The sequence below is a fragment of the Dendrobates tinctorius genome, unplaced genomic scaffold (assembly GCF_039654945.1).
Source record: "Dendrobates tinctorius isolate UK_male_01 unplaced genomic scaffold, ASM3965494v1 ptg000084l, whole genome shotgun sequence".
Classification (NCBI taxonomy): Eukaryota; Metazoa; Chordata; class Amphibia; order Anura; family Dendrobatidae; genus Dendrobates; species Dendrobates tinctorius.
Window position 1 is genome coordinate 9,915,933 of NW_027361752.1, and position 26,795 is coordinate 9,942,727.

The 26,795-nt window shown below is 40.7% G+C and overlaps 1 protein-coding gene across 2 annotated transcripts; it reads left to right on the forward strand.

The window, feature by feature from the left end:
• The first annotated feature begins 2,169 nt into the window (after positions 1-2,169).
• On the forward strand, positions 2,170-20,777 carry POU1F1 (POU class 1 homeobox 1). Of its 2 annotated transcripts, none has more exons than XM_073584735.1 (6): positions 2,170-2,311; positions 5,040-5,180; positions 9,752-9,982; positions 12,272-12,436; positions 15,838-15,898; positions 18,604-20,777. In XM_073584735.1, the coding sequence occupies exons 1-6, from the start codon at positions 2,170-2,172 to the stop codon at positions 18,815-18,817; spliced, it is 954 nt and encodes a 317-aa protein (XP_073440836.1). In that variant the 3' UTR covers positions 18,818-20,777. The 2 variants fall into 2 exon arrangements, with proteins under 2 accessions (XP_073440836.1, XP_073440837.1); XM_073584736.1 differs by having other exon boundaries at positions 5,112-5,180.
• The last annotated feature ends 6,018 nt before the right edge of the window (positions 20,778-26,795 follow it).

Sequence of the window (26,795 nt, forward strand, 5' to 3'; positions counted from 1 at the left end):
CAATGATCATTCATGGTTATCTTGGAGCGTAAATGCAGATTAATAAGTGAGGGTCCTAAACAACAGACCACCAGAATTTTCAAATCAGGAATTAAACATGAGGTTTTTTTAAAGCACCCACACCTTTAATATACTATAAATTTCAAGAGTCAAATATTAAAGAAGAAACAGTAGCAAAATCAATTTAAAGGGATGAAGGGATATATTATTATATAACAATATACTATTGCTAGAATATACCGTTACTTTCTAATCTGTAGGGTGCCGACTTCTAGGACCATCACCTATCCAGAAAAATAAAGGGCGCTCAAGTGTTGATGCACTCTCCATAGAGATTGTAATGTGACCAAAGTGGAAAAATGGAATATCAGGTCAGACTCCAGAACTTCATGGAATAAGATAATACTAACACCACCTTAAAGGGATCTCATTTTTATCTTTGCTCTGGGGCCCCAATACTCTTTGTACACAAGTGACTGGCTCCCAATTGTGGAGGGTAGGATTTTATTCTTAATACTATTATTCATTAGCAAATCTTAGGGGATTATTATTCATTAAACATAAAAGTGATTAGTATCTTTAAAATCAAAGATATGACGTACAGTTATGAAATATGCCGACTCCCTGACTTTGATGTGGGCGCCGCAAGCTGAGGCCGAATCTTTCCCGCCAGATGATGCCTGAGATGTTCAGCCATCATCTACCTTTAACAGCCACAGGTGGACCGGCAATCTCTGCCAGAGGAATTTACAGTGCACCGGCAGATGGGTGCGTCATTCTGTGTGCTCATCGGCGTTCCTGTGACGTGATCATGAGGTGTGGATGGATTGCCATGATGATTGGGGTCCTGTGAAAGCCAGCCTGTAGCTGGCATTCACAGGAGATCGTATTTTTTTGCAATATACAGCGGTACGATGGTATTGCTGTGTATAGTATCATCGATTGGATGATTGCAGGATCAATTTCCCTAAGGGGACAAACAAATACATTACCACTCCCCCCCCTTTAAAATAAATACAAAAATTTCATAAAAAATACCCATTTAGTATTGCTATGCTCAGAAAAGTCCGATCTATCAAAAGATAAAATTAATTAACCCAATCGGTAAACGGTGTAGGGAGAAAAAAATCAAGACACCAGAATTACGTTTATGTTACAGCTGCAACACTGCAATATGACGCAATGAAAATGTCATATCTAACCCAAAATAGCATTAATATAAACATTAGCTCAGGACACAAAAAAATAAGCCCTCACCCAGCCCCATCCACTAAAAATTGAAACCATTACGGCTCTTGGAAAATGGCAACAAAACCATTACAGTTCTCGGATAATTTTCCCAAAATTTTTTCACTACTTAAAAAAAAAAATACATATTTGGTATCTGTGTAATCGTACTGACATGCAACATCATTTTTCCAGGTCAGTTTTAACATATAGTAAACATGGTGAAAAAAATTGTGGCATTGCACTTTTCTTTTATAATTTTGCTGCACTCGGATTCCTGCTTTCCAGTATATCGCACGATAACACGAATGGTGTGATACAAAAGTACAACTTGTCCCACAAAAAATAAACCCTCATATGGCTATGGGGACAGAAAAATCAAAACAAGTCATGACTCTTGGAAGAAGGGGAGTAAAAAAATGAAAAAGAGAAATAAAAAGTAAAAATTGGCCACGGTTTAAAGGTGTTGATACGCTTAATACAATAACAAAAAGAGTCCTGATCACTATATGTTGTTCTCTTTTTATATTATATTCCTATTTATGCCTAAAACTTTCAGGACAATATGGCTTCAGGTTTTCCAGGTTTAGCCATCAGACCTCTGCTTACACCTATATAGTCCAGTGCACGCAGACTGTCATTTCAATGAATAGAGCATCTCAGGTTTCTGTTTAGTCCGAGCAATTGGCCGGGTATTGTTATATGAGGTGGGAAGGACAGTTGATGCGTTTATGTAGCAATCTCCTGGGAAGAAATCATTAACATGGATACAGGGATTTCCTAGGAGTATAAATACCTGCACACGCTATGCGCCCACCAGGCAGTCCCTTAATGCATACATGCAAGGCAAAGAAAACTTCTTGAAAGATTCATTTTAGATTCACAAAAGAGAAAACTTTTTACAATTCATCTTTAGACTTTTTTTTCCATTGTCTGGGGGGGATGAGTTTCCAAGCTTTTGTGACAGCTGATACATTTGTACCTATAAATTCTGATTCTTCAGCCACGTTCCCCCTTAGGATGCATCACGGCACCGCAGAGTATCTGCCTGTCACCAATCACACAACTAACGTGGTCTCCACAGGTATTTCCAAACTGATCATCTTTTCTTTTGTTATATTACCATACTTAAAATCCAGTGTGCATCTAGCTCATGGGTTATCTTAGTTTAGATGATACTTCTCTATCTGACTTATGATGCTTATTTCTGTTTGGCTTAAACTGTAAATAGGAAATTGTCAAAATTGGAAATTGACGCTTATAAAAATCTATATTGATTCTAATTTATCTGAATCACCATTTATTTACTGTAGGACAAAAAAAAAATATATATAGGCATATGGGTAATGTAATTTTATGAAATTTGTCTTTTTTTAATTGAAAAAATTTTGAAAAATACAAAATTCTATAGCAAAAACTTTATCAGTGAAGCAGCTCGGCACATTATAGCATTAATGTAACTCGCCTACAAAGTTTACCTAGCACTTCTGCTCTTTTATGGTGTATCAGATCAGACACTTTACGCAAATTGCACACCAAGGTTCATTGCGACAAATTAATATATTCTGCGCGATGAACCTTTATTTCAGGATTGTGCATCTGTATGTGTCCATTATAAGGTACTAATTACACGTTTTATCATATACAAGTAATTAAGCAGATCTTTGCTGTGATTTACCATTTTTATTCATAGTTATTGTGGTACAATGTTTTTGCTAAATTTCTGTTATCTGCTGGTATTACATTTTCAATTTTATAAGCCCTAAGTTAATGATAGTATGTCACACGGCTCAAGATATTTTAGCTAATTTTCATCAATCATAAATATTAGAATAAATAATGAAAATAGTTATGTATTGAATTATCATATATTGAATTTTTAATTTTTTTTTACATTTTAACATTTTTTTGTTACTATTGTACTATGATCTTTCATGGAGCAGTACAACATTTTCCAAAAAATAGTGGTAGAATTGTGAAAACTCAGGAATTGTAATGTGATACATTTTAAAGGAGATTACGCAATGACATTTTAATATAAATGTTGTACTAGATAAATAATGGGGTATATAGCGCTGCACGACTGGGCAGATTTGCTATCCAGCAGTTTGGGAAAACTTTATAAAAACCAGAGGTAAGTGTATTCTAGTAATTGGGTTGGTAATAAATGATTGCAGAGTGAGGTTCCCTTTTTAGTGATCAGTGATAGGTTTTAAAAAAAAAAATTAAATTAAAGATAAAATTATGAACTTTTGGTGTGCTATATATGCATTGGAGACAATAATGCATAAACGGCAACACAAAAAATTAAGAAAGTTTATGAGATCAATATTACGATTAAGACATGCTCCAAAAATAAGTCATATAATCTGATGTGAAACGTGTGAACTAGGCACATAGTGTTCAAAACCTTAATGTGGGGTGACCCATCGCAATGAGCCAAGTCTCTGTGAAATATACGTGGGGGGAAATTGAAACTAGCTCATCTAGTCGGCTCTGGTTGTACAGGAGCAAGGAAACCGTGTGACCACACGTAAAAAGTCCAAGCATAAAAGAAGAATTTCCAGCTCCTAAAATTCCAAAATATTATTCAAAGTATTTAAAACAATGATTCCAAAAGTAAACAATGCAACACGTTTCAAGCGCTCACCAGCTTTCTTTGTCAAAGAACGCCGGTGAGCATTTGAAACCCGTTGCCTTGATCACTTTTTGGATTCATTGTTTTATATGCTTTGAATAAAGTTGAAATTTAGGATCTGGAATTTCTTTTTTTTTGCTTGGACTGTAAAAATATACAAAAGTTCCAGAAATAGAGGCAAAACGAGTGGAGAACACAATTTATTAGAAAGTAATAAAGTAGTAAAGGTTCAATAATGTCATAATAGAGGAGAAAATAAGTGATTACGAATGTGTCACCAAGAGCCTAAATAAAGAAGGGTCCTGATGGTGGAGTCCAAGAAATGCCAATGGCAGTAACGTATAACTAACTAAAGAAGCAGCTTCGTGCCAGATGGAAAAGGTCTAATAATTGTCACCCATCTAACAGAATGATCACCTAGTCTTATATCTAAATATCCTGACCAGGACATAGAGGCATGTTGGTTCCCCCCCAAACCTAGAGCATATGCATCCAAGCCCCCTCCCAATAACTTCCCCAACTTATCTTATGCAAGTGGCTTTTTTTTTCTTCGAGTTTTTGAGTGTGGATTTTGTCTCTTTTGGGAGTGTCATGCTATCAAAAAGCTGCTTTGTTTGTTATACTTCCTGGTATTTGGCTCTGACAAAACTTTATTGATATAGTCATGTGTGTATTACATGCATTTTTGGTGAGTTTTCCCAGCGGCAATTCACTAAAAACGCATATGTGTCTTCTAACTGCGGATTTTCTGCACCTAGCGTACTTCTGTTGGCCAAATTCGCACAGAAAACTCAACATACCAGCAAATTAAATTGGCATGTTCCAGATTTGAAACCCGCACCGGATGTCAGTTTACATTGCGTAAAGAAAAAGCACAGTGGGCATGAGGTTTCCATAAATCTCATCCACTTTGCTGGAACTGTAAGATGAGGCGTTTTTCAATCATTGAAAATACTCATCAAAAAACTCACCTTGGGAACGCAGCCTTAAGGTAAGTATATAAAAAGTTAGTTAGTTAGTTTGTTTTCCAGATTTTCTATAATTGTAAAAGGATTATCAGTGAAGAATTTCTAGAACATGTTTATTGCCATCATGCACTGACAATACAGGAAAATAAATTGCAGTGGAATAAATACTATGAATATTCTTGAATATTTGTACATTTTCTTACCAGTCACGTCTGTTTTGTCTTTGGTCCAAATTCCTAAATTATGTCACATACACATCTCTGTGGAAAATTCACTAGCCGGGCTTCACTACCCAAACCCATCATGCCACTATGGAAACCAGCAATCGACCTATGGAGTCATGACAGGTAAGAGCTTCCGGTGGTCAATTTTCTCCAGTATAATGGTGCATTTCCTGCAGTAAATAACACCCCACACTTTTATGAATTGCAGCTAACAAATTCTTATGTAGAGAAAACTTTTATGTATTCCCCAAATTATTGTGCTCATGAACTATTTTGTTTTATTAAAAAAAAGTGGCTACAAAATTTCCCTTCCAACATTGTAAAATAGAACCCAATCCCAGTGCGCACACTGTATTTTGTTCCAAGGATATTCTGTAGACCAATAGACATGTACAGTATTTGTAGTAATGGTATGGCCATTGCCTATGGGAACATTTAATGGTTGAAATATTGATTTGTGTTTGGCTGGAAAAAATTCTTTTATAAACTAACTGATCAAAAATTACAAATATGGCTGTAGAAAAGAATATTCTTTGAAAGAAGGGGTGATCCAGCATGTGCAGTGCCGCTCCATTCAATCTCTATGTGACAGCACTGGACTTCACTATCTTTGACAGTCCCATGCTGGATGAATGGCACTGCTCCATTCAAATGGGACAAAGTGACTGAATCTGGTCATCAGAGCAAGATTCAGTTGTCAAACTCCATTGATCAAGGAGTTATCACAAGAGATGAGCAAAACCAAACTTAAAAGTTCGGTGTTCATACCGAACAGTTAGTGTCCGGTGCTAAATGCCAAACTCGGACTTCTCCCAGAAGTCCGTTGCAATATTCAGAGTTCCGGGGAAATTCTGTTGCAGAGAGAGAGAGATTTTCAAGCTCAAAAGTTTGGGTCCTCATTGTTTTCAATGAGGTTGAGGTTCTGGTTCAGGTTTGGGCACAGTTCTGATACCCGAACCGAATGTTGGAATAAAGTTTGGGTCATGTACCAGAACTCGTACTTCCAATGGTCCGCTCATTCCTAGTTATCACCTATTCCCTCGCGAAGTGATAACTTCTTTTTTTTTACTATAAAGACTGCTTACAGCACAAGAATGTTTTTCAAAATGTTTTACCTGTTATTTTCCCTTTCTAGGAATAAAACCCACTTCTCCAGAAATGCTATCGGCAAGTATTTCGCAGACACGAATTTTACAAACCTGCAGCATGCCCCTTTCAAATGTCGTAAATGGAGTAAGCACTTTACAAGGTAGACTGATGGAGAGATATTAGTCATGTGTATCAAAGCCTTGCATGCGCCTTTATACATTTCATATTAATCATCATTTAATATGACAATCATTAAGACTCTGTTCACACTCCTTTGGCAGTTTAATCACATTGAAAGGCAAGAATAGCACAGCGTCAAAATGAAAATGCAAGGAATCCCTGCCAAATATAAGTCAGTGGGGACCATTAAGCACTGTTGAGATCTATTATACTACAGATCTATCATTATACACTGAGCATAATTTATGAGACCGAATAACCCTGTAAAAAAGCCTCGCTATATACAAACTTCTCACATTATTAAGACCTGAACGTGTAAAGAAAAAGCCTGTCGGCACTGCCAATACTACTGCCGATGTGAGACTGTCATGTCCATACTGCTCGTGGAGGCTGAACCCCGAGATCTCGGGTGCTAGTGCAGAAAACACAATGTATAAATCCAATGAGAGGAAAGAATAGCATAGCACTCACCGATCCAGGTGAAAAATTCACCTGGATCGGTGAGTGCCATGCTATTCTTTCCTCTCATTGGATTCATACATTATTAAGTCCCATAGAAAAGTCATATGTTGGTACTGCGTATGAGGATTAAACCTAAATTGGTTTAATTACCTATGCAGGACATACACTCACTGGCCACTTTATTAGGTACACCTGTCCAACTGTGTGTTAAGACTTAATTTCTAATCAGCCAATCACATGGCGGCAACTCAGTGCATTTAGGCATGTAGACATGGTCAAGACAATCTCCTGCAGTTCAAACCGAGCATCAGTATGGGGAAGAAAGGTGATTTGAGTGCCTTTGAACGTGGCATGATTGTTGGTGCCAGAAGGGCTGGTCTGAGAATTTCAGAAACTGCTGATCTACTGGGATTTTCACGCACACCCATCTCTAGGGTTTACAGAGAATGGTCCGAAAAAGAAAAAAAATCCAGTGAGCGGCAGTTCTGTGGCCGGAAATGCCATGTTGATGCCAGAGGTCAGAGGAGAATGGGCAGACTGGTTCGAGCTGATAGAAAGGCAACAGTGACTCAAATTGTCACCCGTTACAACCAAGGTAGGCAGAAGAGCATCTCTGAACGCACAGTGCGTCGAACTTTGAGGCAGATGGGCTACAGCAGCAGAAGACCACACTGGGTACCACTCCTCTCAGCTAAGAACAGGAAACTGAGGCTACAATTTGCACAAGCTCATCAAAATTGGACAGTAGAAGATTGGAAAAACGTTGCCTGGTCTGATGAGTCTCGATTTCTGCTGCGACATTCGGATGGTCGGGTCAGAATTTGGCGTAAACAACATGAAAGCATGGATCCATCCTGCCTTGTATCAACGGTTCAGGCTGGTGGTGGTGGTGTCATGGTGTGGGGAATTTTTTCTGGGCACTCTTTGGGCCCCTTGGTACCAATTGAGCATCGTTGCAACGCCACAGCCTACCTGAGTATTGTTGCTGACCATGTCCATCCCTTTATGACCACAATGTACCCAACATCTGATGGCTACTTTCAGCAGGATAATGCGCCATGTCATAAAGCTCGAATCATCTCAGATTGGTTTCTTGAACATGACAATGAGTTTACTGTACTCAAATGGCCTCCTCAGTCACCAGATCTCAATCCAATAGAGCATCTTTGGGATGTGGTGGAACGGGAGATTCGCATCAGGGATGTGCAGCCGACAAATCTGCGCCAACTGTGTGATGCCATCATGTCAATATGGTCCAAAATCTCTGAGGAATGCTTCCAGCACCTTGTTGAATCTCTGCCACGAAGAATTGAGGCAGTTCTGAAGGCAAAAGGGGGTCCAACCCCTTACTAGCATGGTGTACCTAATAAAGTGGCCAGTGAGTGTAGTGTAGTACAGAAAAGAATACTACAAAATGAAGGGGTAACTTGTTCTTGCACCATGAAAAAAATGTATGTTCTTCGTTGTGCTCAAAAAATATGATTGAGTTCCCGTGGCTGCATGTCTCACGGCTGTTGGACAGTCGCAACACACGCAGGGATTGTCTGTTAGGTAATCCCTGCTGATACTCAGCCACGGGGACTCGAACATATTTTTTGAGCACGCCAAAGTCACTCGATTAGTACACGAACATGGCCGGATAACACCTTAACCCAGCACGTTCGCTCATCACTAATCACCACACCTCCAATCCTAAGGAAAGGTTATCCATATCATAAGGCTGCACAATCCCTTTAAATGTATGAATTTTGTTTAGTGTATGGATAAATGTTGTACAAAAAGGACAAAATTAGAAGGAATTGTGTCAATAATTTGTTGGCCTGTAAGGCAGGGTTTACTTCTGCATTAGGGTATTACAATTGTCATTTTCGATCTGGGGACAGACCAGTGGAATTCATGGCCAAAACAGATCTGTGCACAACTGATGCAAACGGAAGCAGAAGCGTCCTATTGACTATTATTGGGTCCATCTGGGTTGACTTGTCTGTCAGTTTTTACAATGGAATAAGAGAGATATTTTTATTCCATTCTCAATTATACCAAAGCCCAGATAAACTCCATAATAGTCTATAGGTCCCCTCTGCTTCCGATTGAGTCAGTTATGCAACTGATCCGTTTTGAACATAAATTTCACGACTCTGAACCTGGAGCTAAAGTCCAGAACACTAATGTGAACCTAGAAAATCCCCTCAATTTCATTAAAAAATATTTGAGCTGAGCAAAAAGAATTGTTGGAACCTTTTCAAGCAGCCACATAGCAAGTCCCTGGCTCCAGATCACAGCCCTGCGATGCCTCCTATTAACTGCACTTTTTCTGATTAGTAGACCTGGTAGGACGCACTCATGACATCGCACCTAGCCTACGTTCATCATAAATATTAAACACTAATGTAAGCCTGGCCCAGAATGTTATAAATGAAAAGTACATGCTCCACAAAAAAAACAAGTCTCCTTCAGACACATTAGTGTAAACTAAAAAGGTTACTCAATCAGAGACAAAAAGAATCAAACTCTGTCTGGTCCTTGACCCAAACATGGTCAGAGATAAAGATGTTATATCACCAGCATATGTGGCAAATGCATGATCAGTGGGGGGTTCCATCACTGTGATTATTAGGATGGGGCATCCTGTGACCCCTCTATGAATGAAGCAGCAGAACGCCTACATAACTATGACTATCACCAATCCATTTACTGCCTACGCAAGTTGTGGTCCCACTGCTGCTCCCATAGAAGTAAATAAAGTGGTCGTCTAGCATCCACGCTCTGACTTCATTCACATGGGATGAGGGACTTATTCTAGTAATTAGTGGGGGTCTCTGCAGTTGGGCCATCTATTCATACATGTGCCATCCTGTGTAATTTTTCATACATTCCCAGTTTATTTATGATAAATTAATGTTTTTTACAAACTCAACCATTACATTCACAGCACGTAGGACTTTCTCTCTCTTCCCCAGGAGTCCATACTGGAAGCTTACCTCCCTGCCTAATGAGCGCCAGTTCCTGCACATTGGGCCATGGTTTTGCCCCAATGCATCAAACTCTCCTGGAAGATGTCACCACAACAGACTTCAAGCAAGAATTCAGAAGAAAGAGCAAAGCTATAGAGGAGCCAATTGATATTGACTCCCCAGAGATCAGAGAACTGGAAAAGTTTGCCAATGAATTTAAAGTGAGGAGGATAAAGCTGGGTATGGATATCTTAATGACAATGTTTTACTCAAACACTAAAAGCTACAACTTTTAACTCCTTCACCCTCCAGCCTGTTTTCACCTTCCTGACCAGGCCATTTTTTTTTTCAATTCTGACCAGTGTCACTTTATGTGGTAATAACTCTGGAACATTTCAACATATCCCAATGATTCTGAGATTATATATTCATGACACATTGTACTTCATGACAGTGGTAAACTTAGGTAGATATGAGTTGCATTTATTTATGAAAATATAAAAAAATACAAATAATGTGAAAATTTTCAAACTTTGAACTTTTATGCCCTTAGCCAACATAGTTATATGACACAAAATAGTTAGATAACATTTACCACATGTCTACTTCACATCAGTATCATTTTTGAAACACAATTTTGTTTGTTAGGAGGCTAGAAAGGTTAAAACTTTATCAGCAAGTTCTCATTTTTCCAACAAAATTTACAAAAACAATTTTTATAGGGACCACATCCCATTTGAAGTGACCTTGACAGGTCTATGTGACAGAAAATACCCATAAGTGACACCTCTCAAAGTGCTCAAAAGCACATTCAAGTATGGGCTTCACACTAGAACTACCGGAGGGGTCATTTTGACCCTTTTGCTATTTCTTTTTCCTATAATTTCTAAACTTTTAACAAATGAGTTCTGACTTTTTGTGACTTTTATTTATTCATGGTAGTGTATATTTTAGGACACAAGAATGAATTGTAACTTTTTCAGGGGCCCGGATTTTACAATTCATACCTATAAGTACTGAAGGGGTCAATTTGACCCCATACATAAAAGTAGTAGTAGGCAAGTCACCTAATATTACAGAGTACAGAAAATCACAGTGCTTCTCCCTAGTTGTAGAGTGTAATTGTATCTTTGCATATCAGGCATGATTCAGCATTTTGTTTTGTCTAAACTTGTCTGATCATGTTTGATCCATGTCTCTTGTAGCGATTTTTGTCTGCACTTCAGTAGCAAACATTACAGCTGAAGCTACAACTCTGCATGTTTGTTCAGTGTCGTTTTATTACTTCTGCGATCTTACAAGTCCCTTTTTGCGACGTATATTTGAAGCATGAGTAAGCAGAGGGGTCTGACAAGTGATGAAATTTTGAAATGTCTTCAGAATTTATCTGAAAATGAGTCAGAAGAAGTGGCCCATCATCCGCAATGTCTGAACCACAAACAAAAGGACAAGAAATCCGCAAGCGTCGAAAATGTGGAGTTGGAAGATGCAACAAAAACAAAACAACTAAAACTTGCGCAAGCTGTAACAAACCAGTTTGTGGAAAATGCACTGGGAAAGTGGAAGAAAGTACTGTTTGTGTTAATTGTTGGACACCGCATGCTATGACCATGTAAAAGGAAAATGCGTGCTGTACTTGATCTTAACACTGTTCCTACTAAGTTAAAATAAATGTTCTTTAATTTGTTGGCAACAAAAAAGTTATTTTTACTCCAGAGTCAGTACTTTTGAATGGGGGTCAAAATGACCCCTAATGGTAGTTATAGGTATTATGAAACTTGCGGTAGTTCTAGTGTTAATGCAATATGGAAGGAAAAATGAAAATGTACTTTTTCCCACAAAAATATTGCTTTAGTTCCAAGTTTTGCATTTTAAAAATAATGCTTCATAAGTGGTTTGGGCACATGACAGGGAAGGAGCACCATTCGACTTTGGAAGTGCAATTTTGCCTGGAGCAGATAACGGGTGCCATGTCATTTTGCAAAGCCCCTGATGTGCCTAAACTGTGGAAACACCCACATGTGACTCTGCATTGGAATCTATGCCCCTAAAGGAATTTGGATAGATGTGTGGTGAGTAGAGTTGAACGAATATCTTCGGTTCCCCGTTTATTCGGCAAGCTATAGCGCTTGCTGAATAAGCTACAGTGGGAACCCTGCTTCCTGGATCATGCCGGCTGAACAGCTGATCGCCACCGCAGCTGCATGTGTCGCGGCTGTGTCACTGTCACAGCACATGCATGGAGAGCCCAACACACAGGCTCTCAATGCATGTGAAGAAATAAAGCAAAAACGGAAAAGGAGGGATCAGGAGAGAATGGAGGCAGATAGCAATATCAAGTAAATTGCAAACTTGCTTGATTTTTAATGGTGTCTATATTTTCCTAATTTTGAAAATTAAATAAACCTTTAAATATTGCTTTATCTCTGTCCCTTGGATTCTTTCTTCTGGTATTAATCTATTGAAATAAGGAGTCATGCAGCTTTGTCTTCTTGCTAACACATAAATCTGCTTATTATTCTCAAGCAGGTTACACTCAGACAAATGTTGGAGAAGCACTCGCCGCCGTCCATGGCTCGGAGTTCAGCCAAACAACCATCTGCCGCTTTGAAAACTTGCAACTGAGTTTTAGGAACGCCTGTAAACTAAAGTCCATTTTGTCTAAATGGCTGGACGAAGCTGAACAAGTTGGAGGTATACTAAACGGTCGTAAATGATTCCTATTACAATGGTTTGCTAAATAAAGTATGACCTGTCTGTCCGGTAATGTACCGGTGACACCACGCTATGTTAGCAGCATTATTGTACCTGATGGCTTCATAAAGATGCTTATTAGTGATGAGCGAGTATACTCGTTGCTCGGGTGATCTCTGAGTATTTTGGCGTGCTCTGAGATTTAGGGTTTGTACTTTTCGTACAACTTTTTAAAAAGTTTCAATTCATATATCTTGGAAGGAGATACGCAGCTTTCCTGTGATGCTGTCAATGTCCCACAAAGGATAGCGGAAAATCAATGGGATCAAAATATTTCTTTATTCCTTGGTGTGTATCTACGCTTTTCGAGGTACTCCAAGCTCGTCCTCAGGAAACAAACCACATTCATAATCCTTAAATCTAAAAAAAAAATATTTAGATTTAAGGATTATGAATGTGGTTTGTTTCCTGAGGACGAGCTTGGAGTACCTCGAAAAGCGTAGATACACACCAAGGAATAAAGAAATATTTTTATCCCATTGATTTTCCGCTATCCTTTGTGGGACATTGACAGCATCACAGGAAAGCTGCGCATCTCCTTCCAAGATATATGAATTGAAACTTTTAAAAATGCCGATTTGGCAGCTTTTTAAAAATAGCAAAAAGTTGCAAATTTTGTGCTAATATGTTGTAACCTAAAGCCATGACCTAGAGTTAGAACTGGTACAAAAGAGAACAAAAACACAAAACAAACTAATATGTTATGGATCTCAGTAAAACTGCAGACACTAACAAAGAAATAATTTTTTTTTTTACAAAGTTTTTGTTTGAGGGTCCTCTTAGATATAGGATCGTCTATGTCTATTGATAGGGGTTCCTTTAGGATATCGGGTAGAAGGGTTCCCCTAGTGGCTGTAGGGTGTTACAGGGCTCCCAGGGTCAGCCATCGTGGAGCGGGGGTGACACAACGTTTCCCCCTAGGGTGCCAACATCCGCAGCCAGGAAGGTGACAGCCTAGTTGACGTAAGAGGGACTTCTAGCTTACCCATTTTATTGGTAATTTTGGAACACGTTTGTTTTTGTTTGTGCACTTTTTTTTGGTGTGAACCATTGCATATGGCTTTTTAGTCAATAAAGATAATTTTTATGGATATATATGATTTAAAAGTTTTTGTTTCACCATAATCATACTGATTTGAGAAATCATATTGCCAGGTCACATTTACTGCACAATGAACATCATACCAACAAAACTCAAAAATTAATGGCGGAATTGATTTTTTTTTTTAAATTTCACCACTGGTCCACTTTGTTTTCAATTTTTCTGTTCGTCATATGTTAAAGTGAATGCTATTAGTCAACACTACAACTTGTCCTGCAAAAATCAAGCCATTATAGGGCTATAACCTGTAAATTAGTAATATTATGGCTATTCAAGGTAGAGGAAGAAAATTAAAGTACATAACTGAAAAATGGACTGGTCACAAAGAGGTTAAAATGTCATTAATTATTGTGAGCCACTTGGTTTACCAGATCCCAAGGGTTGGCCTTGCTCTCACCATTTAACTCCTATAAAGGGATCTGGACATACACAGGGACACCTGGGCTGGGGCCACAGAGTCAGCTACAGCCATTTGGATCAAGCTAGTTGCAAATAGGGATGCCAAGTGGGGTCGATAGCACGCGGTTACATCAGAGAGAAAAGCAAGTAGGTGGTCTAATTACAAGCTGAAGTCAGGGTACAGGATAAATCAGGACAACACAATAGGAGCACAGAACAGAACTATAGACCAGAAAAGCAGAACTATTGACCGGCAGTGGAAGTCAGAGCTTCAGGGTTTTAAATAGCTGACAGCACCACCAATGATTCTCAGGATGGCATGACCAGAACCAGAACAAAATTAATTGCATAGTTCCTTAATTAAGCGACACCAAAAGTCCCAGAAAAAAAAAATCAGTACTGCGTCTGTCACGTGTTACCAGAAATGAAGGTGTGCTGCTGTCCAGCAGCTAAAGTGAAATCAGAGGAGACACGAATTGGCACTGATGTTACAAAGGTGTCCCACTGGTGCAGATATTTTGTGCCCAGTGAAGGAGGTAGAGTCACTATCCGGCACAGTGTGCCTGTCCACGCCTTATCCGGCCCTATATTGCTCGATTGATTCCCGTGAGGGTAAGTCTTGTGGTGCTGTTCCCTTGCCTTTCTCTGCCCGACAGCAGTGGATTACAAGCTCCTTTATAGCTATGTATACACAGCAGCCTGTCGATCAAGTTGATGAGGTAAAGAATGTAATCTTTAAAAAGTTATATGCATTCTTGTGCAGTTTTGCATCAGAGGAGAACAGATGTGTCCCTGTTATATGCAGCTTTTACTAATTTAGGAACTTTTTGCTTCACCTTTGAAAGTAAAAATGGTGTGTAACAAATAGAAGATTTTTCCACCAATTTTTGATTAAAATATTTCAAAACCTTTTATTCCATATATTAAAAATTGAAAGAAAAGTCAATTCATGGATTGGGGCTGCCTAACATAAATAATGATCCTTGATCCAATATATAAAGAAGGGGTTTTATTCCACAACGCATTTCCATGCTGGACTGATGTCTTTCTCAAGTGTAAAAAACCAACTATGCACTGTACCGTTGGTGTTTGCACTTGAGAAAGATGGCATTCCTTAGTGGAAACGCGCTGTGGACTAAAAACCGTTTCTTTATTACTGGATCAAGGATCATCATTTCGCTTAGCTCAGGCCGAAACCATGAATTGTCTTCTCCTTCAAGCATCCTGGTGAAGTCCATCCTCCAGCCATGGGGGAGCAGCAACCATTATTGAGCTTTCACAGGAATGGTACCTACACAACTCGCTCAGGTGAGCACATTACCTGGTTTTAATAGATTTTTTTTTTATAAAGGTATCACCCAATGGACTGGTGTGCTCTGTTTCCTACAGTGTTTATCTATATCAATAAATCCAAGCATGATGTAATTTCCTCCACGTTTCAGACCGAAAAAAAATGTCGTTAATCATGTTTTATCTTTGTTTAAGGACTTTTTTTTTTTTTTTTAGCCTGAAACGCGTAGAACATAACATTATGTTTGGATTTATCGTGAGTGCTAATTATGGAATAAAAGTTTTTAAAATGTTTTAATCAAGAATAGTCTGGAAAATCTTCTATTGGTTATACAGTCTTTGCTCTAAATGGGGAGGAGTGAGATTTCCGTGCCTCAAATAAAGGTGAGCTGGGCCATGCCTGTTAATGATGCAAAGATGAGATGTGAACAGAGCCTAAGATAGAAGTAATATTTTACATTACAAGTAAACTTTGAATAACTAATTAATACATGGAGATTTGTATCAGACATTTTATTTAATGCATATTTTTTTCTTTCCCTACACACAGCCTTATACAATGAGAAGATTGGAGGGAATGAACGGAAAAGAAAGCGCAGAACGACAATAAGGTAATGAGTTTATTGCTGGGAACATCTGTCTACAAACTAATGCTTCACCGGCAGATAAGGTGTAGAAGGGGTGAAGGCTTTTTTACACACATTTGTGAGCCCATCTGCCAACATTAGGGCGACCTCTTTTTAGATGGGACAGTGACGGCCACAATGCCCATGGATGTTATATTGTATAGTTTATTATTACAGAAGCACACATGCCTCCATAACAGTGATGACGACGCTGCCAGTCCTAGCAAGGGCAAGTGCAGAGGTTAATATTTTCAGTCCTAGTGTGTTCTGAGAAAACGTCAGATCACACTCGGACCAATGTCAGTCTATGGGGCTTTGCAAATGTCCGATTTTTTCTTCCTCAGACAGTCAGTACGAGGAAAACAAATTACTGCAAGCTGAAGTTTGATCCGATATTCAATGAGTCCATGGAAACCATCAGATCACACTCGGATGACATCTGAGGAAAAAACTGAGGTAGAGTCCGGCACAACCTACTGAATAAAAACTGTAAGTTTATTGAATCAAGTTAAAAGTCCATAAAAGTGAAAAACCTCAACACCTTACGTGTTTCTGGGGTACTAAGACGCCCTTATTAATCATATGATCCTACGGGTTTTTCACTTTTATGGACTTTTAACTTGATTCAATAAACTTACAGTTTTTATTCAGTAGGTTGTGCCATAAACTGCCCTAGTTTTGTTCTCTGTCAGCTGCAATCACCAGCAGGTCCGGCACCCAATGGTTTCTAATTACAGCAAAGGATCCATCTGTACTACCCGCGTGAACAGCTCCAACCTTCCCCCTCTCCACTACCTCTTCGGATGACATCTGAGTGCAGTCCAATTTCCATGGACTGAGCTGCTGCTCCACTCTCCCTCGCACTATCACAGGAAAATCGTGTCCCAGTCCCAACGTGCTATCCTGTGTCGGTTGCGGAGCACTCACTTGCTGGCTGCAGGTGTGACGACTCCTGGAGTGGTCCCTCTGGCACCAACCCTCCCAGGGCGAGCTGACCTAGTGAAGACCACCCCCTATACAGGGAGTGTCAGGGGCAAGCCCCAGGGGGTGAGGTACCACGACTGCTGGCACCAGGCGGCCGTCTCACAGGAGACACGAGTGAGTGTGTCTGCAAGAATGTGTAAAGCGTGACCATGGGAACACGTGGTATACAGCAACTTCATACGTCTGGGTGTGAGTAAAGCAGGATACGTGCAAAGGAGCACGTCACAGCACTGAGTCAGGCAGCAGGTGTGCCAGGAGGTGTAATAGAGTACAGGAGCAGGGTGTGTGCCAGAGGGCACAACTGAGCATAAGACAGAGTACAGGATTGGAACGTGTGCCAGGAGGCACAACTGAGTAAGAGACAGAGTACAGGGTCCGAGTGTGTGCCAGGAGGCACAGCTGAGTGTAGGATGGAGCACAGGATCAGTGTGTGCCAGGAGGCACAACTGAGTATGAGACAGAGTACAGGGTCAGAGCGTGTGCCAGGAGGCACAACCGAGTACAAGGCAGAGTGCAGGTTCAGAGCGTGTGCCAAGAGGCACAACAGAGTGCAACAGTATTAAAAGGAATAAATTTATGTACTTCTCGTGCGCTGCTTGACAAAATATCACATCCAAATTGTGTTGAAGGATTAACCATTTATTGCCCAACGCGTTTCGAAGTGTACAGCACTTCTTCCTCAGGGGATGACATATATGCACTGCACTGCACATGAATCAGGGGACACCAGGCTCATTTTATAACAAAGAAGTTTCCTTAACAGTCCATCTACATCATACTGTAAGACACAATATCGGGCACAACATTTTCCGTTTCTTGTTTCCATAGCACAGTACACTTGCAAATTTCCATTCCATTCACCCTGGACTATACCTTTGCTTGCGGTTTCTGCCAGCCCCAGGGATTTACTGTCCAGCCTCACGGTATTGCCGAGATCCGTTTCCCGCACGCGGTCTCACGTCCTTCTTCCTCCTTACGGAAGGGGTTTAGGTGCTCTCCCTAGCACCTCTAATGAGCCTTGAGCTCCTGATGCTGCAGGAACGTCCACATGGAGTTTTGTAAGGTCCCATACCGCCCAGAACAATCTGTACTCGTCTTTGCTATAGGCCCGCTGCAGCTTGACCTTGACCTAGTCAGTGTTCCTCACAAACTCCTGCAGAACAGGAAGCAGTTCCCTTTTTACTGTCCTAGCCCCATCTCAATGGATGCTAACTATGCCTGTCCCTACAATCTGTAGAGGGCAGATCTTTGTCATTACGCTAAGCATAACCTTTACGTTACCCCACGTGACATTTCACATTGTATCTAGCATAGCATCTAATAGCTGAAAAAGACGCATGACGCTATTGACATGTCGCGACTGGTGTCTTCAGGGGCAGGAACACGACAGTAAAGTCCACACCCTTACACATCTCCTCATCGGAGAGAATGAGATCACACCATGCTGACGCTCTGATCAGAGCCAGATTCTCTCGGATGAGATAATATTCGCCCATCAGCGCCGGCCCTAAGAATCCGTCATATTATCACCTAGCAGGGACATCTACAATGCTCTCATATCAACAATAGTAACTGAGCCCCCTATATGCAAGCTATATTGCCAAGGTCGCCTGATGAAGTGCTTTTCTTACGCTGCCAGAATCTTATCACATCCCTGGAGTCTTTTAGTGACATTTTTCTTTTCTTTTACTACTTATATAAAACAGCATTGCTGCAAAAGAAGCATTAGAATCCCATTTTGGAGAACAAAGCAAACCGTCATCACAAGAGATCATGAGAATGGCCGAAAGTCTGAACCTGGAGAAGGAAGTCGTCCGGGTTTGGTTCTGTAATCGCAGACAGAGAGAGAAGAGAGTAAAGACCAGCCTGCACCAGAACACTTTTACCACCTTTTCTAAAGATCACCATGATTGCAGATGAAACCAGAAAATGCAAGCACCACTCTGCACTTTACATGTAAGGCTAAAGGGTTATTCCCCAAAAATAAAGTTCCACTCAGTTCATTGTCTATGGGACTGATGGAAATAGTTGAGCGCTGTGCTCAGCAGTCCCATAGACAATGAATGGAGTGGAGCACCTCCCCTCCGTCCAGGACATGGCTGCAGAGCCCTGTTCTCAGGGTTTCAGAGCTCCATTCTCTGTATCGATTGTGGTACAGCTTAGCGTTAACTGGTTAAACAGAACCTGTCAAGTGGCTTGTGTTTCTGTGACTAGTCAGCCTAATCCTCGTTCCAAGTACCCATCTTCAAGTATGCTTTCTGAATAAACACTGCAGCAATTCAGAGAAAGGTACAGCTCTTTTTAATAAAGGGGCTGCTCTCTGATTCATGGTGCCTGTGGTTTCGGCACTATGAGTCACCTGACAGGTTCCCTTTAACAGTATTTTAAACTCCCACAATGCACTGCTTTCTGGAAATCGGTGTACATGCAGCTCGCAGAATGCAGTTTATTGGAGATATAAATGGAGAAAAAGTCAAGTATCCCAAAATCAATAAAGTACATTACAATATCTTGGGGCAGCATTGTAAGAAATTGGACATTGCATTATTCCTGTTATTCCCGATAAAAATGTATGGATGAATTATCAACTGAGCATTAAATCAGCACTCGCCTTGTCCATAGGATGTCCCTACACAATCTGACATTGTCAACTCCAATGGTACAGTGTCTAGCGAAACTCCCATTGACAAGGAGAATAGCAAGTTTTCAACTTATCCATACATTTCCAGGAGGAGTAATGGAGGAAATGAACAAAACATTCTTATTTAATGATAGACATGTCAGGAAAAGTTCTGCTTATAGTGTACCTGTCATTTCAGATAAGGTTTTCAGAACAAGCTGTCATGTGTGTTATTTGAAGAATAACCATTTATGGCCATTGCTTGATATTATCCTGCATTTTCACCAATTTTCTCCTTTACGTGTCTAATTTACAGTTCTCTCTGAGCACTAGTGGAGACCAGCTGCTATGATGTCTTCCACAGACATCTTTTTTTTTTCTCTGTGGAATTCAGTTAAAATCTGCAGCATCAGCTTGGAGGAAATGAGATATCAGTACTGAGCTGTATGGCTGTGAATCCAGCTCTGGAGTGAGATAAAATAGTTGTTTGGAACTGCAGCTTAATCTGACTGTCTGCCTGGTCAATCACTTTGCTGAGTGCTCCTGACACCTCCCCATTCCCTGTCCATAAGAGTATAATAAATCTTGTAACCAGGCACCTTACAGTCTTACTTTAGCCAATGTGCAGTTGAACTGTTTTTCACAGTGGATAATAAGTTCAGGAGGCAGCCGGGGAAAGTGGCTCATAAGTGGAGAAAACAGATTTTTCTCATAAGATATATTTCAAAGTTTTTTTTATATATATGGCTGTACTATTAATTTATGCAAAGTTTGTTAAAGGGACAGTGACTATGTAAGACAAGCTGGCCAAGACAGTCACTGAAAGTTTATTTCTTGCATATTGTGAAAGTAAAATAATATTTTTGAAACTAAAGGAACTATAGGAGATACCTTGACACTCAGATATTCACCTGAATAATGGAAGGCCTCAGTGGAGTCCTGTACATTGAAACTTCTTCTGGGGTCTGATTCGGGAGTTTTCCATAACTGATAATCCCTACTTATCTGCTAAAGTGCCTCCCCCCAAAAAAAAAAAAAAAAAATCTATATCTCTAATATTGGAGCTGTTCCTGCAATGTTGGCGCTGACTCTCCTGGAGGTCATGTGACATTATTATGGGACGTGAATGCTGTGGCTAATTAGCAGCAGCAGATTAACCTCAGACCCCACTATCCCGTCAGAGCGGACAATGCCATTCGACCACTGGGAGGCACAGCACTGACTTATTAGGGTATTGGAGCTGGTATGTTTTTATTTTATGTGGAGCACTTTAGCGGTTAAGATGGGGTTATCTAGTAGTGGAGGAGGACAACCCCTTTAACTGGTGTGTCCCTTCTTATGGTATTTACCGTGTAGTTTGTCTGTGTGGTCTGTAGCTGATTATTATTTATTTATTATTTATATTATACTATAATAAACCTGTAAGGAATATCTTACATAGTGTATTTGTCTTTTACTCTACTTGATGTGCCCAATATTACAACAAGATGGCAGCGCACAGATCAATAACCGTTATTAACGGGATCCTGCCACTCTCTAAACTATTAATATGGGCATACAGGTCACAGGCTGCGGAGGAGGCTGACACCTGTGTGTCTCATATCAGATGCCTTGTTGTGGATAAATCATACTTTTCACTTTATATAAATGATCTCTTCCAGGCTCCGGGCTGGACGCTGCCTGGAAGCAACACTAAGCACACACAGATGTTAATTTTACCGCACTCCCGATGCGATGGCATCAGGCCTATTTCTATAATAAAAAGTCCTGGTGTTTGAGAAGGTACAGCTGTGGCCAAAAGTATTGACACCCCTGCAATTCTGTCAGATTATGCTCAGTTTCTTCCTGAAAATGATTCCAAACACAAATTCTTTGCTATTATTATCTTCATTTAATTTGTCTTAAATGAAAAAATACGAAAAGAGTTGTCCTAAAGCCAAATTGGATATAATTCCACACCAAACATAAAAAAGAGGGTGGACAAAAGTATTGGCACTGCTCGAAAAATCATGTGATGCTTCTCTAATTTGTGTAATTAACAGCACCTGTAACTTACCTGTGGCACCTAACAGGTGTTGGCAATAACTAAATCACACTTGCAGCCAGTTGACATGGATTAACCCCTTTCTGACATCAGACATACTATCCCGTCCATGGGACCCGGGCCCCTATGCCCATGGACGGGATAGTACGTCTAGCGCGTTCAGCGGCGCCCACGTGGTGAGCGCCGCTGATCGCGGCCGGGTGTCAGCTGATTATCACAGCTGACACCCGGCACAATGTGTCAGGGGCGGTCACGGACCGCCCCCGACACGTTAACCCCTTGCACACCGCGATCAAACATGATCGCGGTGTACCGGGGGTTAAAGGGAAGCATCGGCAGGGAGGGGGCTCCCTCCGTGCTTCCCTGAGACCCCCACGGCAGCGCAATATGCAGCGCTGCTGCGGGGGGCTCCTTCCCTGCAGGCCCCCAAATCCAAGATGGCGACGGGGACCTTCAGGGAGCCGGCTTCCTCAGTGCCTGCAAAGCGCAGGCATGAGCAAGTCTGCAGCAGTGCCTGTGACAGATCGCTGATCTGTCACAGTGATCTATGATGTGACAGATCAGCGATCTGTCACAGGACAGTGATGTCCCACCTGGGACTATGTAATAAAGTTAAAAAAAAAAAAAAGTGCAAAATAATTTTAAAAAAATCGCCAAATAAATTAGGAAAAAAAAAAATATTCTCCCAATAAATCCATTTTTTGGAAATAAAAAAAAAAAAAAAAAAAAAACACAATAAAAGTGAGAATAAAGCGATGCAAAAATAATTTTTTATATAAAATAGTTTTCATTGCATAAAACCGACAAAACATAAAAAAAAACTACATAAATGAGATATCACTGTAACCGTACCGACCCGAAGAATAAAACCGCTTTATCAGTTTTACCACACGCAGAACGGTGTAAACGCACCCCCCCAAAAGAAATTCATGAAACGCTGGTTTTTGTTCATTCTGTGTCCCAAAAATCGGAATAAAAAGCGATCAAAAATGTCACGTTCCCGAACATGGTACCAATAAAAGCGTCAACTCGTCCCGCAAAAAATAGGACCTCACATGACTCGGTGGGTCAAAATACGGAAAAAATTATAGCTCTCAATATGTGGTGATGCAAAAACTATTTTTACAATAAAAAGCGTCTTTTAGCGGGTGACAGCTGCCAAACATAAAAACCGCCATAAATAGTAAATCAAACCCCCCGTTATCACCCCCTTAGGCTAGTTTCACACTTGCTTTTTTTTGCAGCGCGTTTTTCCCGCAAAAAAACGCATTGAAAAAACGCATACATAAGCATACAACTGCTGCGTTTTTTTCAAGCATTTTTATGAGCATGCATGAAAAAAACGCAGCGTTTTTATGCGTTTGTATGCGTTTTTAGCACGTTTTTACCGCGTTTGCGTTTTTTTCCAACATTTTTAGGTGGCCCCTCACACTACCCAAACCATGACTTTACTAACCCTAACCCTGACCCTAACCCTAACCCTGACCCTAACCCTTAACCAAATCATACTTAACCCTAACCCAAACCCTAAACCCTAACTAACCCTAACCCTAACCCTGACCCTAACCCTAACCCTAACCCTGACCCTAACCCTGACCCTAACCCTTAACAAAACCATACTTAACCCTAACCCTGACCCTAACCCTAACCCTGACCCTGACCCTAACCCTTAACCAAACCATACTTAACCCTAATCCTGACCCTAACCCTGACCCTAACCCTAACCCTAACCCTAACCCTGACCCTAACCCTTAACAAAACCATACTAACCCTAATCCTGACCCTAACCCTGACCCTAATCCTTAACAAAACCATACTTAACCCTAATCCTGACCCTAACCCTGACCCTAACCCTAACCCTGACCCTAACCCTAACCCTAACCCTGACCCTAACCCTTAACAAAACCATACTTAACCCTAATCCTGACCCTAACCATGACCCTAATCCTTAACAAAACCATACTTAACCCTAATCCTAACCCTAACCCTGACCCTAACCCTAACCCTGACCCTAACCCTAACCCTGACCCTAACCCTTAACAAAACCATACTTAACCCTAATCCTGACCCTAACCATGACCCTAATCCTTAACAAAACCATACTTAACCCTAACCCTGACCCAAACCCCAACCCTAACCCTGACCATAACCCTAACCCTAAACCCCCTTAACTAACCCTAACTCTAACCCAAACCCCTAAATTCCATGGTTTAAAAAAAAACGCATATGCAAAAAAACGCATACATGAGCATGCCAGTGCGCACATATGCGCATCCATAGGCTATAATGGCCATTTTTAGCGCAAAACGTGCGCATATGTGCGCATGCGCTTTTTTGCAGGGCCAAAAAATGCAACATGCTGCGTCTGGAAAATCCCAACGCACACCCCAAAAAAACGCAGCGCATGAAAATCGCATACATGCGCTTACCAGCGCGCAGGTATGCGCACCCATGTTAAATATAGGGGAAAAAACGCATGCGCAGGTGTGCGTTTTTTTCCAGCGCTAAAAAACGCAAATGTGAAACCAGCCTTAGTTAGGGAAAAATAATAAAATTAAAAGAAAATGCATTTATTTCCATTTTCCCATTAGGGTTAGGGCTAAGGTTAGGGTTAGGGCTGAGATTAGGGTTAGGGGTGTGTTGGGGTTAGAGTTGGAGTTAGAATTGGGGGTTTCCACTGTTTGGGCACATCAGGTGCTCTCCAAATGCAACATGGCGTCTGATCTCAATTCCAGCCAATTCTGAGTTGAAAAAGTCAAATGGTGCTCCTTCCCTTCCAAGCTCTGCCATGCGCCCAAACAGTGTTTTACCCCCACATATGGGGTATCAGTGTACTCAGGACAAATTGGACAACAACTTTTGGGGTCCAATTTCTCCTGTTACCCTTAGGAAAATAAAAAATTGGGGGCAAAAATATCATTTTTGTGGAAAAAAATGATTTTTTTATCTTCACGCCCGGGCGTTATAAACTTCTGTGAAGCACTTGGGGCTTCAAAGTGCTCACCACACAACTAGATAAGTTCCGTGGGGGGTCTAGTGTCCAAAATGGTGTCACTTGTGGGGGGTTTCAATAGTTTAGGTACATCAGGGGCTCTCCAAACGCACATGACACCCGCAGACCATTCCATCAAAGTCTGCATTCCAAAACGTCACTACTTCCCTTCCGAGCCCTGACGTGTGTCCATACAGTAGTTTTCTCCCACATATGGGGTGTCAGCGTACTCAGGACAAATTGGACAACAACTTTTGGGGTTCAATTTCTCCTGTTACCCTTGGGAAAATAAAAAAAATTGGGGACTAATTGATCATGTTTGTGGAAAAAATACGATTTTTTATTTTCATGCCCGGGCATTATAAACTTCTGTGAAGCCCTTGGGGGTTCAAAGTGCTCAACACACATCTAGATAAGCTCCTTAGGGGGTCTAGTTTCCAAAATGGGGTCATTTGTGGGGGGTTTCCACTGTTTAGGTACATTAGGGGCTCTCCAAAGGCAACATGACACTTGCAGACCATTCCATCAAAGTCTGCATTCCAAAACGTCACTACTTCCCTTCCGAGCCCCGACGTGTGTCCATACAGTAGTTTTCTCCCACATATGGGGTGTCAGCGTACTCAGGACAAATTGGACAATAACTTTTGGGGTTCAATTTCTCTTGTTACCCTTGGGAAAATAAAAAAATTGGGGACTAATTGATCATGTTTGTGGAAAAAATACGATTTTTTTATTTTCATGCCCGGGCATTATAAACTTCTGTGAAGCCCTTGGGGGTTCAAAGTTCTCACCACAAATCTAGATAAGTTCCTTGTGGGGTCTAGTTTCCAAAATGGGGTCACTTGTGGGGGGTTTCCTCTGTTTAGGTACATCAGGGGCTCTCCAAACGTGACATGGCGTGACATGAATTCCAGACAATTTTGCATTGAAAAAGTCAAACGGCGCTCCTTCCCTTCTGAGCTCTGCCATGCGTCGAAACAGTGGTTACCCCCCACATATCAGGTATCAGCGTACTCAGGACAAATTGCACAATAACTTGTGCAGTCCAATTTCTCCTGTTGCCCTTGGTAAAATAAAGAAAAATTGAACCTGAAGTATTTTTTTTGTGAAAAAAAGTTAGATGTTCATTTTTTTTAAATATTCAAAAAATTCCTGTGACGCACCTAAAGGGTTAATAAACTTCTTGAATGTGGTTTTGAGCACCTTAAGGGGTGCAGTTTTTAGAATGGTGTCACTTTTGGGCATTTTCTATCATATAGACCCATCAAAGTGGCTTCAAATGTGATGTGGTCCGTAAAAATAAAATGGTGTTGCAAAAATGAGAAATCGCTGGTCAATTTTTAACCCTTATAACTTCCTAACAAAAAGAAATTTTGGTGCCAAAATTGTGCTGATGTAAAGTAAACATGTGGGAAATGTTACTTATCAAGTTTTTTGTGTGCCGTATCTCTGTGATTTAAAGACATAAAAATTCAAAGTTGGAAAATTGCGAAATTTTCAAAATTTTCGCCAAATTTCCGTTTTTTTCACAAATAAACGCAAGTTATTTGAATGAAATTTTACCACTACCATGAAGTACAATATGTCACGAGAAAACATTGTCAGAATCACCAGGATCCATGGAAGCGTTCCAGAGTTATGACCTCATAAAGGGACAGTGGTCAGAATTGTAAAAATTGGCCCGGTCATGAACGTGCAAACCACCCTTGGGGGTGAAGGGGTTAAAGTTGACTCAACCTCTGTCCTGTGTCCTTGTATGTACCGCATTGAGCATGGAGAAAAGAAAGAAGACCAAAGAACTGTGAGGACTTGAGAAACCAAATTGTGAGGAAGCATGAGCAATCTCAAGGCTACAAGTCCATCTCCAAAGACCAGAATGTTCCTGTGTCTACCGTGCGCAGTGTCATCAAGAAGTTTAAAGCCCATGGCACTGTGGCTAACCTCCCTAGATGTGGACGGAAAAGAAAAATTGACAAGAGATTTCAACGCAAGATTGTGCGGATGTTGGATAAAGAACCTCGACTAACATCCAAACAAGTTCAAGCTGCCCTGCAGTCCGAGGGTACAACAGTGTCAACCCGTACTAGCCGTCGGCATCTGAATGAAAAAGGACTGTATGGTAGGAGACCTTGGAAGACCCCACTTCTTACCCCGAGACATAAAAAAGCCAGGCTGGAGTTTGCCAAAACTTACCTGAAAAAGCCTAAAACGTTTTGGAAGAATGTTCTCTGGTCAGATGAGA